The sequence below is a fragment of the Ascaphus truei genome, chromosome 1, assembly GCF_040206685.1.
Source record: "Ascaphus truei isolate aAscTru1 chromosome 1, aAscTru1.hap1, whole genome shotgun sequence".
In the NCBI taxonomy this organism is placed as follows: Eukaryota; Metazoa; Chordata; class Amphibia; order Anura; family Ascaphidae; genus Ascaphus; species Ascaphus truei.
The window spans coordinates 443456222-443475122 of record NC_134483.1 but is presented as its reverse complement, the minus strand read 5'-3'; the positions used below and the strand labels follow the sequence as shown (position 1 = coordinate 443475122).

Here is an 18901-nt window from a genome sequence, read left to right as displayed (position 1 = left end):
CATAGCTAACGCTACCTGATGACGTTGCGTTAGCTAAGAAACGCGTAATAATACTTACCTTATTCACAAATCAAATATAATTTGATGTACTTCACTATGCGGTTTGCGCTGTTTTTTTGTTCCCTGTCTACTGAGCTGAACCGCATTGATTTCTGGCTCAGGAACCCACTGCTTCCCGAGTTACAGGCCCCAATATGGGGCATCGGATGCCAGTGTCGCCACCATTTTTAAGGCGTCCACGTTGCGTGACGTGTGACATGTAAATAATGGAGGAGATACCGGCACCCCATATCTGGGCCTGTAACTCGGGAAGCAGGGGGTCACCGAGGCTGAAATCAATGCGGTATAGCTCAGGAGACTAAAAGTGACATTAATGCAGCTTCATTACCATAGCGGATAACCGCTACTGTAATGAATTATTGTTAATTTATGTGTGTTTTGACACTAGTGTAGATGAGCAGGGGTCTCCTGAGCTGAACCGAATTGGTTTCAGCCTCGGGGACCCACTACTTAATGAGATACTGGCCCTGTTATGGGGTGCTGGTATCCCCCTGCAGGATTTAAATCTCCAAGTCACATGATGCAGGAGTGTAACAGTCATGCTCGCCACAAACCTGGACCGGACCACGGGGCTGAATTGGGGATGAGAACACACTGACCTTAGAACACGAAGCCGGATCCGGGTTGCGAATTCCGTGGTCAAACGGAGCCAGGGTCAGGATTGGAGACAGCAGCGTAGTCCGTAGGCAAGCCGGGGTCAAGATAGGTGGTACAAGAGCAGGGTCGAGGTACATGCAAAGTTCGGAAATGGGAAAACTTCAGCGAAGACGCTTCAGCGTAGGTGCTGCAGCACGACGGGGAAAAGACAAGAGTCACAGGAACACGAAGCTTCAGTACAGGGACAATCTCCACGGAGGACGCAGGAACCAGAAGCCACAGTGCTGGGAATCCAGCACTTCAGCACGGGAAAGCAGGATAAGGCTGAGGGGGAAAAGGGCGAAGGCACCAGAAGGCCAGGCCAGGCCAAACAGAGGAGTCTGTGGCAAGCACAGTTACTTGCAGCAGGAAAGCAAAGTCTATGTTCACCAATGAAGAAGTGAAAGAGCAGGGTTTAAATAGGAGAGATGCATGACTGGGATTAGAGAGGTCGGAGCGGAGGTGCGGCCTCTGTGGAGACTGAGTTTGGATGCAAGGCACAGGAGACAAATGAGTGTACTTGCTTGCAGTTGGGGAGCGGTGCACGACGTCACATGTGCGTGCCGCACGCGAAGGAGGCGCGCCCGGGGGGCGAAGCTATGCTCCGTGGTATGCCTTGAAGAGCTGCGGGTGCACACGCGCTCTGTAAACAGAGCGGAGGTGCGCGCATTGCTAGAGACCGGAGCGGAAGGTGTAGCAGTGGCAGGTAAGGAGGGAACACGCCGCCCCGATTCCTTACAGGGAGCTTTAAAAGCACAGGGGATACCTGCACCCCATAACGGGGCCTGTATCTCATGAAGTAGGGGGTCCCAGAGGCTGAAACTAATGGGGTTCAGCTCAGGAGACCCCCTGCTCATGTACCCTAGTATTCAAATGTATACAGTACAATCGCCTGTAAGATCCGTGCATGTAGATGCAGCGTCTCCAAACAGTGTTTTTTTTTCTATCACCTACTGATGCAGCAGCCGTTATTCGTACACTTCACGCATCATGTACATCGGAATCCCGATTTGAAATAATTTTAGTGTTCTGGCTTTTAAAAACATGACATTGACACAGTAGCACAGTAGCACAGTACTGTACACATTACAATTCATCCATGTTATTGCAAACGAAGAAACAGAATCTATGAAATTCAAACAAAACATCCGAGATAAGCGCGGGTGCCTGGGGCGATTGGCCGCGTTCATGCTGCATGGGGAACAGCAGAGAACTCAAAATCGGCACCGTGATTTGTTCGAATAACGGCCGCTGCATCAGTATCGTGCTGTAGAACTTTAAGTGCAAAAGCAGGGGGGGAAAAGCAGCTCGTGCGATCGGCATATTTTTGCTCGGCCGGACCAAAACACTCTGAACTTGTTAGTGAATCGTGCCTTTGGCTTCACTTATTTATGGCCGAGTAAACATTTTCCAATCGGGCACAAAAACGTGCTGCTTAGTGCATAGCCCCCTTATTGAGAAAAAAAATAATATATGATTGGTTTCTAGCACTCAAAATATGATTTATTTTTTTTAAAGAGAAAACTGTAGTGTAATGAACATCACACCGGTGCACACATGTGACAAGAGTTCATACACACAGCTATCTATCTGACCTCATCTCACCCCGGGAAGGTCCCTCAAATGAGTAATATCCCCCTCACTTTGTCACAATCTATATCTTAAATCACCACCAGTGATACAAAAAAGGTCTAATGCTAGGGTCCTTGCTCCCCATTTAATAAGCAAACTACGTCATTAACATACAGAAATCTATTGAAACAAAAATGTGTTCAAAAATGTAATTACTCTTCAAAGAGTACAATAAAAGCCCAATTTAGCGTTAATATATACAGACACAGTAGGTCTTATTAAAAGTGGAGTTAGGCCTCGTCCATGGTTGTTGCTTGCTGGCGAAGGCGTGCTGAGGCGCGCTTCCACTCAGCACTGAGCCCCTACAGCCGCAATTGGAGTGGCTTTTGTAGGGGCTCGCCTACGCTTCTGCAAGCGCGCAGAAGCGTAGGTCTTAGGGAAATTTAACATTTCCTCGCTTGCCGGAGCGCAGGGCCGGTCACGTGAGCGGTTCGCCCAATGAGGGCGAACCAGCTCCGTGATGTCACTGGCCCGGCCCGCCCCCTGACGGCACGCAGGGAAAGCACCCGCAAGGCCAGGGAAAGCACCCGTTTTCCCTGAGCCTCAGCGCGCCTCAGCACGCCAGCGGGAAGCTTGGCCGAGGTCTTAGGGAGGTCAATGGCAACTGGAGTTTGTAATAGATACGTAGACAATTTAGAGACCTACTTCTTTTAGGAGGGGAATTGGGCTTTGAATGTGGAAAGAGAAGGTACTTGATGAATATTGATTGGAAGAGAGTTGCATACTGTAGGTAGGGAGAGATTAGTAAAAAAAAAAAAAAAGTATAAGAAGGGAGATTGCAGTGATGAGACAACCTTGGGTTGAGCGTAATAGGTGAGTAGGGTGTAATGAGAGATCAAAGTTGAAATACAGTACTGTATATGGAGGTGCACAACAGTGTAGAGCATTACAAGTAAGGAGAATAATTTTGTAGTTTATACAGAAGTTAATAGGACGCCAGCAGAGAGTTTTCAGGAGGTCAAAAGCAGATGCATGTCGAAAACCCACAGTTGCTGTATACAGATTGGTAACATGTCCAAATACATGTCATGCTAGTTTTTCAGATATTTGATGTACGTGCAATACTCACCTGTTTTTTATAATACAATATAATTTTTTATACTACACCATGAGGTTTTTTGCGCTGTTTCTCTTTTTGTTTCTATATTAGCATGTGGAAAAGAGCAGAAGATGATTTAAGCAGTAGCATTTTGTATGGATTGTAAAGGAGAGAAGTGGGAGGCAGGGAGGACAGATATAAGACTGTTGCAGTAATCAATACAGGAGAGAGAACAAGGGCATGCATTAGTGTTTTAGTTGTAGTGCAACAGAAGAAGGGGCATATCTTAGCAATGTTGTGGAGGAAGATATGGCAAGATTTAGTAACAATGGTTATATGTGGGAAGAAGGAAAGAGAAGAATTAAATGTAACCCCTAGGCAGCGTGCTTGTGAGACTGGGTGAAAAATGGGGTTATTGACTGTAACGGAGAAGGGACAATTGGGCTTGGGATTGGGAGAGAATGTGAAGAGCTCTGTTTTGAGGTGATGAAGGACCATCCAGGCAGAGATTGCTGATATGCAACATCATTTTTGACAGGACTGTGAATATAAGGTATGGGGTAGATAAATGTAGTTGTCTGTCATCAGTTTAAATGTATTTTGTATGGTTTTTATGTAACTTTTGTTAGCACAACAAAACCTTTATTTTACTTTGTTTGCAAGTAGCACTTCACTTCCACACTATTCATCTCACAGTTGACATCACTATATGTGGTTAGCATGTATCTTCTACAATCCCCAGCACAGAGCTATTTGTCTTCTGTTTCATGTTATCACATACAGCAGGCCTGCACAACACGCGGCCCGCCGGCACTCACTGTGCGGCCCACGGCGGCGGTGACTTTCCCTCTCCCCCCGCTCTCCCCCGAGCCCAGCCTGCTCTCTGCCGAGCCCAGCCCGCTCTCCCCCCACCGAGCCGAGCCCGCTCTCCCCCGAGCCGAGCCCAACCCGCTCTCAAGACTGCACGCTCTAGCAGTGCGGCACTTCCGGTGCCCGCTGCTTGTGAGCGCGCGCAGTCCTGCCTGATCTCCGCCATGATCTGAGGTGCAGAGGGTAATGTGAGGTGAGGAGGTGCAGGGGGTAATGTGAGGTGAGGAGGTGCAGGGGGTGATGTGCAGGGAGGGTGATGTGCAGGGGGGGTGATGTGAGGTGCAGGGGGGTGAGGTGCAGGGGGGATGTTAGGTGCAGGGGGGGGTGAGGTGCAGGGTTCATGGGAGATGCAGGGGGGGTGGAATGTGTGTGGTCTGCAGGTGGGTATTGTGTGTGATGTGGAGGGTGGATATTGTGTGTGTGAAGTGGAGGGTGAGTATTGTGTGTGTGATGTGGAGGGTGAGTATTGTGTGTGTGATGTGGAGGGTGAGTATTGTGTGTGTGATGTGGAGGGTGAGTATTGTGTGTGTGATGTGGAGGGTGAGTATTGTGTGTGTGATGTGGAGGGTGAGTATTGTGTGTGTGTGTGATGTGGAGGGTGAGTATTGTGTATAGGTGAGGGGGAGTGATGGGGGTGTGAGAGCTGGGGAGTCACAAACATTGATGATGAGGGGTGCAGGGGGAGATATATGAAGATGATGAGGATTGCTGGGGGAGATATGAGGATGAAGATGATGAGGGGTGCTGAGGGGAATATGAGGATGAAGGGTGCTGGGGGAGATATGAGGATGTTGATGAGGGGTGCTGGGGAGATATATATCAGGATGAGGGTTGCTGGGGCAGATATGAGGATAATGAGGGGTGCTGGGAAAGATTGAGGGGTGCTGGAGATATGAGGATGATGATGAGAGGTGCTGGGGGAGAGATGATGATGATTTTACCCGTGCGGCCCGAATCTGTATTCCTTGGAGCAGTTCGGCCCTTCTCACTTGAGAGTTGTGCAGGCCTGACATACAGTAATGGTGTTTCCCACAGGTAACAGCACAATGGTGTACCCGGTCTTCTGTTGTTAACTAAAAAGAAAAAAAAAATACAATGATGTGTAAATGCAAATAATGGGGGCTATGCACTAAGCAGTGATAAGTCGTTTTAAGAGCGCAAAGTGCTCTTAGAACGTGAAGTTCCGCCGAGCGTTATGCACTAAGCCACGCAAACAGGCACTTTGCGCTCTAAAACGGGCTTTTCCTTGACATTTTTTCTAAGTCCAACTTTGATCGTACGATCAGCTGTTTGCGCTGAATCCTGCCCTTCTGCGGGGTTCACTAAGCAACGCAAACTGATCTTACGTGAAAGTTGCGCTAAATAAAGCTCACCAGCTAAAGGCAGGTGATAAAAAAAAGCTGGACTTAGAAAAAATTCTTTGTTTACCTTTTTGCAAGCGCAAAACCAATACAACAGGCCGGCGGGTGTCCCCGGCTGACCCCGCAGGGGTCCCCGAGGGTATCCCCGGCTGACCCCGCAGCCATCCCAGGGTCCCCGTGGGAGTCCCGGGGTACCCGCGGGCCTGCGGTACCAATGTTGTGCCAACAAAAATACTAAACAATATTTAACTAAATACACCCCCTTAACACATACAGTACAATAATGTGCAACATAACTATTATCCAGATATGGATAATAGATTATTTGCCCAATATTAAACACTGCATTAGCATACCTAAATAAAGTCAATAAAAACAGTAGCCAGCTAATCCAATCAATACAAGCAGTAACAACATCAACAATTATTTAATTAAACCATTAACCAATGAAACCAATTAATTCCTAAACCAACTCAAAATGAATAGTAACACTAACCAATCAAACCAATTAATTACAACAACATTAATGAATGTAAACATTAAAAGACAAAGAAATACATTCAAACAATCTCTGAAAGAACCATAAAACGCATTAGCCAACATAATACATCATTAACTACAAACGAACACCAATCGCAAACATTTTATTACATTAAGCAGGAAAAATACAAACAATTACATCCACCTAAGAAACTGACATTAAAAAAACCAACAGCAATACCAAGCCACAAATGCCCCCCAAATATGTAATAATAATGTATTAATCTGTACCCTAAAGTGGTACAGATGAATATATTATCAGTCAATGTGCCTCCCCCAAAAAATTCAAAAATCACATCCAATGAAAACACTTTTAAAAAGAGACATTTACAAACATTGAATATATTACTTACCATTAGAAGCGGTGGCCCTCCGACTCCCGGGGAAACAGGAAGCTCATGTACCTTGAAGGCCTCCAACAGCATCCGATGCCATCCGCCATGAAGATCCAGCAAAGGTACCCAAATCTTCTTTTTTCTTTCTTTACTCACCGTCTTCTATCTTCATCTGTAACCATTTCTTGTTCTTCTTTATCTTCTTTCTTCATCTGTCAATCCAAAATACCCCATTTTAAATCCCAGCCGATGCTGTCTCGTCGGCTTCTTGGGCTCAAATGAGGTGTCACGGCCTTAAATAGGGCTTGACGTCACATTTAGCCTCAAAATGGTTAACAGCCACCTGATTGGCTGTTCAAACCATGTTCCGACTTTAAAAAAACATTTTTTACATGACGTCACTTAAAGGGAATGATGCCAGCCAATCAGAATGGCTGTGTTTCATTTGCCTTTAAGATGACATCACGAAGCCGGCGTCACATGGTATTTCAGCCAATCAGATCGTGGGAAACAATTCCACACTCTGATTGGCTGAAATACCATGTGACGCTGGCCATCTTGGATTTCGTGACGTCATCTTAAAGGCAAATGAAGCACAGCCATTCTGATTGGCTGGCATCATTCCCTTTAAGTGACGTCATGTAAAAAAATTTTTTTTTAAATCGGAACATGGTTTGAACAGCCAATCAGGTGGCTGTTAACCATTTTGAGGCTAAATGTGACGTCACAAGCCCTATTTAAGGCCGTGACGCCTCATTTGAGCCCAAGAAGCCGATGAGACAGCATCGGCTGGGATTTAAAATGGGGATATTTTGGATTGACAGATGAAGAAAGAAAATAAAGAAGAACAAGAAATGGTTACAGATGAAGATAGAAAACGGTGAGCAAAGAAAGAAAAAAGAAGATTTGGGTACCTTTGCTGGATCTTCATGGCGGATGGCATCAGATGCTGTTGGAGGCCTTCGAGGTACGTGAGCTCCTGTTTCCCCGGGAGTCGGAGGGCCACCGCTTCTAATGGTAAGTAATATATTCAATGTTTGTAAATGTCTCTTTTTACAGGTGTTTTCATTGGATGTGATTTTTGATTCTTGGGGGAGGCACATTGACTGATAATATATTAATCTGTACCACTTTAGGGTACAGATTAATACATTATTATTACAATATTTGGGGGCATTTGTGGCTTGGAATTGCTGTTGGTTTTTTAAATGCCAGTTTCTTAGGTGGATGTCATTGTTTTTTTTTTTTCATGCTTAATGTACAGTAATAAAATGTTTGCGATTGGTGTTCATTTGTAGTTAATGTTGTATTATGTTAGCTAATGCATTTTATGGTTCTTTCAGAGATTGTTTGAATGTATTTCTTTGTCTTTTAATGTTTACATTCATTAATGTTGTTGTAATTAATTGGTTTGATTGGTTAGTGTTACTATTCATTTTGCGTTGGTTTAGGAATTAATTGGTTTCATTGGTTAATGGTTTAATTAAATAATTGTTGATGTTGTTACTGCTTGTATTGATTGGATTAGCTGGCTACTGTTTTTATTGACTTTATTTATGTATGCTAATGCAGTGTTTAATATTGGGCAAATAATCTATTATCCATATCTGGATAATAGTTATTTTGCACATTATTTTACTGTATGTGTTAGGGCGGATGGGGGGAGGGAGGTCGTGTATTGATGTTTGATAATTCTTTTTTTAATATACATTTTAATTATAGTGTAGATGTGCAGGGGGTCTCCAGAGCTGACCTGCGTTGGTTTCAGGTCCGAGGACCCCCTACTTCAGGAGATACAGGCCCCATTATGGGGTGCCGGTATCCCCTGCACTTTCAAGCGTCCGCGTCACGTGACCGGGACATTGAAATTCTGCAGGGGATACCGGCAACCCATAACGGGGCCTGTATCTCCTGAAGTAGGGGGTCCTCGGACCTGAAACCACCGCTGTTCAGCTCCGGGGACCCCCTGCTCATGTACACTATAATTAAAATGTATTTATTTATTGTACGATCGCCTGTAACAGCCTTGCATGGAGATGGCAAATCTCCATGCAAATGTTACAAGTGGCTTTTTTTTCAATCAGCTAGTGCACGTAAAGGTTAAGAACGCTAGCAGGGGGAAAATACATTGCACGCACAATAAGCCAGTTTTGGGCACGTCCGATAAAAAATGGGCTGAGGGCCTTAGTGAATCGCGCCGTCGGCTTCATTTTTTATCGGACGTGCTAATTGTTTTCAGCCCGCCGCGAAATTTCGGAGCTTAGTGCATAGCCCCCAATATCTCCAAAAGCTACATAGAAATGTGGTGCATATGTCAGTGGGTGTTATCAGCATGCACTAATACAGCTATTCTTCCTGCATTTGTGTTTTAAGTGTAGTCAGCACATACTGTACATCAGGCCTGCACAACTTGTAAAGTGAGAAGGACCGAACTGCTCCAAGGAAAAAAGATTTGGGCCGCACGGGTAAAATCATCATCATCATCATCATCATCATCATCTCTACTCCAGCACCTCTCATCATCATCCTCATATATATCTCCCCCAAAACCCATCATCAACCTTTGCGAGACTCCCCATCGATCTCTCATACCCCCATCTCTCCCCCTCACCCATACACATAATACTCCCCCTCCACATCAAACACACAATAACACCTGCACACCACACACATCCCACCCCCCCCTGCACCTCACATCACTCTCCCCCCTGCACCTCACATCACTCTCCCCCTCTACACCTCACATCACTCTCCGCCCCTGCACCTCACATCACTCTCCACCCCTGCACCTCACATCACTCCCCCCCTGCACCTCACATCACTCCCCCCCTGCACCTCACATCATTCTCCCCCCCTGCACCTCACATCACTCCCCCCCTGCACCTCACATCACTCTCCCACTCTGCACCTCACATCACTCTCCCCCCTCTGCACCTCACATCACTCTCCCCCCCTGCAACTCACATCACTCTCCGCCCCTGCAACTCACACCACTCTCCCCCCTCTGCAACTCACATCATTCTCTCCCCCCCTGCAACTCACATCACTCCCCCCCCCCCCTGCAACTCACATCACTCTCCCCCCCCCTGCAACTCACATCACTCTCCTCCCCCTGCAACTCACACCACTCTCCCACCTCACAAGGAAAATAGAGTGGGGCCCCACAGCCCATTTCAGCAGCCCCCCATAACAGCCCCCACAGCCCATTTCAGCAGCCTCCCACAGCAGCCCCCACAGCTATTTCAGCAGCCCCCACAGCAGCCCCCCACGGCCCATATCAGCAGCCCCCCACAGCCTATATCAGCAGCCACCCAGCCCATTTCATCAGCCCCCCTCCTCCCGTCAGCAGCCCCCCCTCCTCCCATGTCAGCAGCCTCCCCCTCCCCTCTTCCCATGTCAGCAGCCCCCCCTCCCCTCCTCCCATGTCAGCAGCCCCCCCTCCCCTCCTCCCATGTCAGCAGCCCCCCCCCCTCCATGCTTACCTGATGGTGGCGGCGGAGGCAGGGAAGCGCAAAGGAAGCGCGCTCTAGCAGCAGACCTGGAAGTTCCGGGTTGTGCTACACTGCTAGAGCGCGTCACCGTGCTGGAGCAGGCTAAGGGTGGGAGAGGCGAGAGCGCGGTCACACCGACACTGCTGGAGTACACTCCTACTTAATGCTGGAGCGCGCTACTTCTGGAAGGGGAGGTGAAGGGGGGGTGTTGAAGGGGTTCGGTCGCATGCGGCCCGCGGGCCGTATGTTGTGCAGGCCTGCTTTACATGTAGCTGATACAGGCCGATGTCTATATGACTTGCACAATGGAATGGGGACCATGTGCTGTCAGTGCACCCCTCTTCTCTTCTTTTTATCACCAAGACAAATATAGCACATGTGTAATATGTTTGCATCTAATATTTAAGGGATAGGTAGTTGTGATATAAGAATATACTAGGTTGTGGCATAATAATATACAGTTCATGATGCACTCGAGACTATTCATTATCAATTAAACAGAGAATTCTTGGAAGCTTGTCTTATAATATCAATGGTTAGTGCAAATAAAATAAGGTATCACCCAATACCAAAGTACTCAGGCTATTCATTGTAGCATGCTGCTCCTTGTGCATTTGTGTAAATGTGCTCATCCCCCAATCAAGAAGAGCTTTAAAAGAAACCAGAGAGCATATGAAGCTGTCACACTTCTTCTTGGCAGTGGAACATTAATTTCATTTACAGCTTTTCTCAGGCGAGTTGAAAGATGAGCTGCAGATAAGAAGCAATAGAGGAAATGATGGAATGCTTTGGCTGTTTGTTTCCTCATTCCATGGCCCTCTGGGATCAACACTGACTGATTAACCTCTTGTAAATATGCAATCCATGCTATGCTGTCAAAAGGCACATGGTTTCAGATTTTCTTTTCCCAACTATGTGAACAGAAACTGAGAGAAATGAAATAGATCCTCTAGGATATTTGTAACAGTGGTGGGTGTTCTTTGATGTTGCATTGAAATGGTGTTGGATCCAAGGTCTTATATGCAGTAATGTACATTTGGCCAGTTACATTTCATAACACTTCTACAAACAGATATATAAATAACTAGTCTATAAACGGCAATCTTATAGTTACAGTAATCAATAGTTCATAGCAGCAACATGGTACATATTAATATATGCTGCATATTAATAATGTAACATAGGCTGCTATAGGTGTGCAACCATTATTTTGCTTTAAAATGAAGACATTCAAGCATTACTGTATTGATAGGATGCACTATTTAGTACAATCTGTGCCCAAGTCTCTTACATAGATTCAAAGTGTCCTATTCATTAAATAGGGATATTGCCAGGACAAAGAAATGTGATGTCTTGGTCATATTAATTAAGAATAATACATGCATAAAAATCAGATGGTTTCTTATTTGCATGCTGTTTTTGCCGGATTTGCTTCAATACCATTCACAAACTTACAGTTAAAAATATGCTAATTTAAATCATTAAAATACATTTTACGTGTTAACATTTGCATATTTCTAAGGTATCTCTGCATGTGTATGTAGATTATTCTATTTAGAGGTGTATGTCAGTGGTATCTCTCCTAAATTGGTCACTCCTGGACCCTCACCCCATCCCCTCTCTCTCCCCCTATAGCAAAAGCCCAATTTTGCCTACTAAAAGCCCAATTTCACATAACTGAGGGAAGTGATTTTTCTGTCCGCGACCTACAGTACTGGGTGATCTGTAAACTTGCAGCTTAATGAATAGCTCATAAATATGTAATTGTGTGAGCGGGCCTCATTTGCATAATACACAGAAATGCCTATCTTGATGCAAATTGTATCAAAACCAGCAGTTTTCACACAGTTTGCACATGTGGTAAGGGCCTAATGAATACGGTGAAATGCAAAGCCGTTTGAAAACAGCCATTTTCCCCAGGAACTGAATAAGACTCAAAATATCTTATGTAGGTTGATGTGTAACATGCTCACAGAACACACAAAGGGGCAGCTCCACGGAGCTCCATGAAACAATCTATCATGACGCTACCACATCATTACCGTAACGATATTCCTAACGCCTATCCATAATGGGGATTAACATTACGATGCACTCAAGTTAACCAGTGAAATATTGTATCACTAACTTTTAACAGACATTAGTCATAAGCGAATGAGATGCTAGTAAGCTGTTAGCCTGACATCGCAGATCCCCGAACCTCCATTCATGTTAGGGCAGGGAAACAGCGTTACGATAAATAGGTCACACTTCAACTTGTCGTTAGTACCAGCCAGACCATGATTATAATAATGTTATTTCTTTGAATAGCCTATAATGACAAAGAGATGGAAAGTGACACCCTAATGCATTAGTTGGTTATGCCACTTATAATGTTTTCAATGGAATGCGCTAAGTGTCAGATAAAGATATATATTAACAATTATTCAGAAAGACAATTTGTGAGACAGTATAATTTGGGTAATTTAATAAACTGTATAATGTTTTAAATTTGTGTAAAGTTCATGTGGGATATCTTTATTTTACCATGAAATAATATATAGTACAGTATATTGTGTCCAATTAATTTACCATTATTTTTCAGAATAATTACAGAGACATAAATACTGTAGGTTACCCAACAAGTATTACCAAGCACAGTTTAAGCACGGTCAAATGGACATAAATTTGAACCACAAACTATTAGATAAACAAGGGCAGAAAACAATACACCCCCCAATTTGTGTTTTTTTTATTTTTATTTTATCTCTTCCTCTTTGTGGCATTGGACGGGACAGGCTGACTAGTCCCCCTCTGGCATGATTTCCCATGCCTTAAATGAGCTACTGCCACTTCTTCCCTAGGTGGACTAGGGATGGGAGGAGGATGAGGAGGAGTAGACAACACAGCAGATACAAGCAATGCAGTAGATGCGGCCGAGTATCTACACAGTAGATGGTGGCTGAAATGTCTCCATTTTTTTCTGCTGTGCCCATGTAAGCCCATTGACTGCACTATTCAGTAGGGCTAAGCTGTTTCTCACATGGGTAGTAGTTGCCAGAATAGCTGGATCACATTGGGAAAATGGTGGTTACTTTTGCGTGACATTCTGGTGAATTGCACATTCAGGTTATGGTATCCTGAGCGGTGTGTGAATAAGCTACTCTTAATAATGGAGTATGGCATCATCTTACTCTACAGCAGATCAAGGTGCTGATGGAGGGAAAACAGCAGAAGGACCTGTGGCAGGAGCTCTAGAATAAGCTGTGAACTGCAGCAGGTGGTCTCTCAAAATAAGTTTTAGCCTCTTTTTATGTGTGTCAGCTTGATGGTCCTTCAGAAAAGTTATATAATAGACATACATTCAGAACTACAGTCTTGGGTACATATACAAAAATGACTAATGCTATTCCGTGAAGAAACAAACATAGCTTTACAAAATTAAAATAGTGTCATCTATTAAAGAGTAGTTAACAAGTATGGGGATTTATTAAAGAGTAGTTAACAAGTATGGGGATATAGTACTCATGGCCCTTGTACCCTCAACTCTTGCTCATTCTGTTTACATGTGCACCAACATAAATACAGATACCTTGGTTGGGTACAAATGGTCATAGCCTTTTATTAACATAAACACCTGGACCTGTTCAGCAAGTAGCCCCAACCATTGAACCTGATTATGCTCATGCCGCTACATGACCCAGTGAGCATTCTTGATTTGTAACACCTGGGGTCCCTCTTAGGAGTAAACCACTAGCCTCGCCGCACCTGGCCCTGAACCATGAGTGCACCTGGGCAAAATTGACCTGTCCGACCGCCTCCAGCTGTGACAAATGTAGTAACACCACAGCCTTACCATACTTTATATAAAAATATAACATGTCAAAATATAATCAGAATAATTAACCTACAACATAACATTGCCCATTAAATCTGAATCCCAAAATGGGCTGGGCGGGACCCTTTTGGGGAGGTTTTCAGAGGATGAGAGAGGTAGATCACTGGGCAACAGTGCATCACTGCATGGCCACTCAAGCCAAGGGTCATTCTTCCCTTCCCCTAATTTGGTCAAGGCTTCCTTTACTTTATATATATGGTTAATTGACTGTAATATGTAATACTTGGCCTGCAGTATACTTGAATAATATTAGATATTTATTGAAAGCATGTGACATCTAACTTATTGTGAGACCTACCCACCACGTGTATGTGTGAGTCAATCGGTAATAATACTGTAATGTGTGATAGACGAGGTATTGTAGAATTTCACATGTATACATTTAATTGGTATACAATACAGTGTATAATGTTTGTTTTTACTTACCAGGTTCTCAAGATCAGCAACGTCCACCATGAATGGAACATCTAGCACTTGGGAGAGAGAGACCCCATTCCATCAAGCGCTCCTCATACAGCAACTCAAAATTGTGATCATTGGTGCCAGTTGCTTCTTGACCTTACACTTACTGACTGTCCACAACTTCTTTAGCATATCCATGTTTCTTACCATATGACCCAGAGCATTTATCCTGGATAGGATATTGTCCAAACTCCTGTTTTTCTCAGCTATGTTTGTTTGGGAGCACAGCTCCCTTAAAATCTTTGAGTGGTTATCAACCACCCCATTGATGAATAGTTCTAACTCTCATCAGTGAACTTTACACTCCTTATTCACCCTGCGGATAATTAAGCAGCACCGTTAGCAGAGGTGGAAGCCTCCTGTGTCATCTTGACACATGTAAAGTCAGGCTAAAGTCAGTCCGGCTGGGACTTGACTGTTCAAACCTTTCTCTAAAGTCAGGCTAAAATGGCTTAAAAGATTCCCTATTTATAGGTTTATTTTAAAAATGTTAATGTGAGCATTGGCGTAACATTTAAGTAACGCCCATGCATTAGCTGGCTGGAACGTAAGTTGAATTGTTCCTAAGGCACATGTGCAATATATATTTATAGCGTGTCTTTGTGCTATGACTATTCACGGTACTACAGATAACATAATGACAGATTTGGGTTTTTGGACTCCTGTGCTTGCTGTAGCTATGTATAGGATAAATACTTTAAATGCTTCCCTCTCACTCACTATACTTATGTTTGACAAAGTGCCAGTGGGCGTGAAACGTACGTCAGGTGGTAGTGAAGTAGCAACGAAATCACGTGGCACTACCTGCAGGAGATCCAAGGAGAGGTGGAGTGACGGCGCGGACACTGACCGAGCTAACTAACAGATAAGCTAAAACGGGCATTAACTTGGCAAGCTTGTGGGATTACACATAGCCAGTAGATCTTCCATGGCTGTTAGTTTTACTGGATGAATTGTCGTCTCTTCTCAGTCTTTACTACAGTATATGTATTCTCCGATCCCGTCACCCCCTCCACATAAACACTGATACAATGTGGGGCTTCTAATTGATGTGGTCCTGTTTGAACCGCGCCTTGAGAGACCAAAAATACCCCTTGAATGTATCTTATATCTATGCTACATACATACACCCTATTCTTTTGGGGTTACAGTGTATATTGACATGAGCAACTAACTGCTGATATTATAATTAAGCTGATGGTTTGCATGCTACAGCTCTGTGTTGATTACTTGATACCTGGAGTGCAACTTACTTTAACTATGTTGCGACTGGCATTAAATCAATAGTCCCTAGGGATCTGATATGCAGAATTGCCCTAACAAAATGGTGTCTCTAGAACAGTAGGGGTGTAACAAGATCAAGTCATGGTAAAAAAAACAAATGCCTGTGTTAATGGTAACTTCCTGAGTAGATAATGATCTACTATAATGTGGTAGTTTGAATAAGAGCTACTCAAAAATCAATCTCCGGTAGTACCATGCAGATGCACTTGAAGATAAACAAAGGTGGCAGATGACTTTCCCAGAAATAATAAGTACTGTACTGAGAAGTCTCAGTCCACAAGGATGAATAGCCACGAGTATAACCTTATAAATGTACCAGGAGACCCCAGGAATGGCTAAGTAACGCCACAGAGGTAACAACTAATAGAGTGCTAGCACAAAAGTACCAATAATGCGGTGTGGCAATTGTGTATGCCTATGCCCATATTATGGAATGGGCTCAACCGCTGAGTACTGTGCACCACTCTGTAACCAAGGATAGTAAAATAGCCTATACTGGCATAACTAAGCCTGGGAGGTATATATACACGATGCTACCCGCAGTACTTAGAACGGTGTGGAAATCTGTATGCCTGTGCCCATATTAACGAATGGGCTTGACCGTGCAGTACTGTGGAACAAGGTATCACTAAAGTAAACTAAAATATACCCTAGCTACTGTAAACTAAGAGAATCCACACCATAGAATCCAACTCTTAAATCCCTTGTGCAGCAACGGGGACCGGCAGCTAATCGCAATATGATTCTGCTTGCTGTAGGTAGCCATCATCACGTGTTCCAGAGCACGGATTCCCTTTTGATCATACGCTGTACATACATAGGGCACGGTGTACAAGCGCCCTCCAGGCGTCTGATCGGTGGTCTCTGCTGTTCTCTTAAGGAGCAATGAACTCTTTCAAGAGGGGTGCAAGTATCCCTTGAAACATCTAAGGCTCATTTATATTGGAAATACTGTACTGTATGTGCATTTGTATTAGCATGCGTGTATAATACAATTTTACAGTTTCACAATATGTTGGTCCTTCTGTCTTTTTCTCTATTTTTTTTTTTCAACTTAAATTTTTTATTTTGTTCAGTACATAATATACATACAGTAGATAATCTCTCGGCAGCGTACCGTAACAGTTTACTGCATGTGGCAATCCTTTTCGTAAATTGGTGGACGTCTTTGGACAAACTGGGAAGACCGACAGCCATACTGGGGGGGGGGGGATCTCCGGTTAGGACCCGGGGAGGGGGGGGGGGAGGGGAAGACAGACAAGGGGAATGGAAAAAGGAAAGCGAGAAAGGAGGGGGGGGGGGAGGGAGTATGGGAGTTAGGGGAATCTCCTTCCGTGGGTCCGCTTCTGCCTCCCCCATGCTGGTTCTCTGCGTCTGAGGACTTTCTGCGTACCCCGTAGGACTTCTGGTTCATAACTGATTTGTCTCTCTCATTGTCTTGTGGGTCCCATCCTGGTCATACGGGGTTATGGGGTGGGGGGGGGGGGGGGCGGGTGGCGTTTCTATCTTAGTGTGTTGTAGGTTCCGTCATTGAGCACTCCCTCAAGGGAGAACGCATTTGTTCCTATTAAAGCCAAATTGAGGACCTCTCCACTCCCCGAATTTCTTTCTGGGCTAACCATGGTGCCCATACTTTTTCAAAATTTTCGCCAGTGTCATTGACTAAGCTTGTTAGCATTTCCATCTGGCATACCGTCCAAATTCTATGTCTAATGTTTGGAATTGAAGGGATTATGTTTTGTTTCCAGCGTGCTGCAGTCTCCCCCCTCATCGCCATAGCAAAGTGAGCTATCAGTTTGTTTTCTCCTTTGGTGAACCCGATTGCTGGCCTGTTCAGGAGGAACAGCCATGGGTCTAATGGGACGGGTTTACCTGTAATTATGTTCAACCAGTCTTTAATTGAGTCCCAGACTGGGACGATTTTGGGGCAGGACCACAGCATGTGCAACAAGTCTGCCTGCTGTCCACATTGTCTCGGACACAATGGGGAGTAACTGGGCAGGAATTTGGCTAATTTAGCGGGAGTGTGGTACCAGCGCATCATTACCTTATATGCGTTCTCCCTTAAGGTTGTACACATAGAGCTTTTGGAGGTTGCCGTCACTATCTTTGTCCAGTCCTCCACCTCTAGCTCCTCGCCTAGGTCTGTTTCCCATTGGGTCATATATCTGGTTTTGTCTTTCACTGTCGTGCTAGAACCGGTTACTTCTTTATACATCTGCGATGTAAGTCTCACCGTGGATGTCCCTGATCGACAGAGCTTTTCAAAGTTTGTCATAGGGGACTTTGGCTGAACTTTTTGATAGAACGCCCTGATCTGGAGGTACCTAAAGATCTCGGCATTAGGAATATGGTGGTCGGATTTGACTATTTCGAAAAATTTTATGCCCTGTCTCCCCTCCAGATCCACCAAACGCTTTATGTTGTTTTGTTTCCAGATAGAGAAATCTGTGCTGGATTGGCCCGGAGCAAAGAGGGGGTTATTCCAAATTGGTGTCATACCCGATGCCCTGCTAGTCAGGCCACACTTAAGCCTGGCGCCTGCCCAGATAGACAGCGAGTTGGTCATTGAGGATAACGGCAGTTTGGTGCTATTGCGCACCTTCTTGGGTTACCAGATCAGATGCTCTAGTTCCAATGGGGAGCATGCCTCTCGCTCTAACGCGACCCATCTTTTAGAGTCGGGGTTAGTGTGCCATTGCACAATTTGACATAATTGAGCCGCTCGGTAATATGATAACAAACAAGGTACCGCTAGTCCTCCCGCCCCTGTTTGTGTGCGCATTATCTGTTTGCTCACTCTCGCCTTTTTGCCTCCCCAGATAAACTTTTCTATCTCAGTTTGGAGGGAGAGAGTTTCCTTCAAATTTAACGGCACTGGGAGCGTTTGAAAAAGATACAAGAGGCGAGGGAGCAAATTCATTTTTACGCAGTGGATTTTACCAATCCATGAGATCTTATTTTTAGCCCACTTATGGAGATCCTCTCTCAGGGTCCGCATCAGTTGCGGGTAATTGGCGTGGCCGATGGTATTATATGTCCGTGTGATATTGACTCCCAGGTATTTGATTTGTTGCTTCTGCCAGCGAAAATTGAAGTTAAGGGCAATTAATTTTTCTACGTGTTTGGGGAGATTTATGTTAATGGCCTCCGATTTGCTCTGATTTATTTTGAACCCGGAGACCCTATTGAACCGTCCCAATACTTCAAACAGGTTCGGCAGAGAGGTGAGGGGCCTGGATATTGTCAGGAACACGTCATCCGCATAGAGTGCCACCTTATGCGTCTGGTTTCCGATGGCAATACCTGAAATA

At 44.7% G+C, this 18901-nt stretch overlaps 1 protein-coding gene across 1 annotated transcript in view; it reads left to right on the top strand.

Moving 5' to 3' along the window:
- The window catches only part of LOC142471679 (uncharacterized), a 52498-nt gene extending 35969 nt beyond the window's left edge, over positions 1-16529 (top strand). Inside the window, exon 4 of the mRNA XM_075578274.1 lies at positions 14271-16529. Coding sequence (XP_075434389.1) covers positions 14271-14299 — 29 coding nt within the window. The 3' untranslated portion in view covers positions 14300-16529. The remainder of the gene's footprint in view (positions 1-14270) is intronic.
- Positions 16530-18901: the final 2372 nt, after the last annotated feature.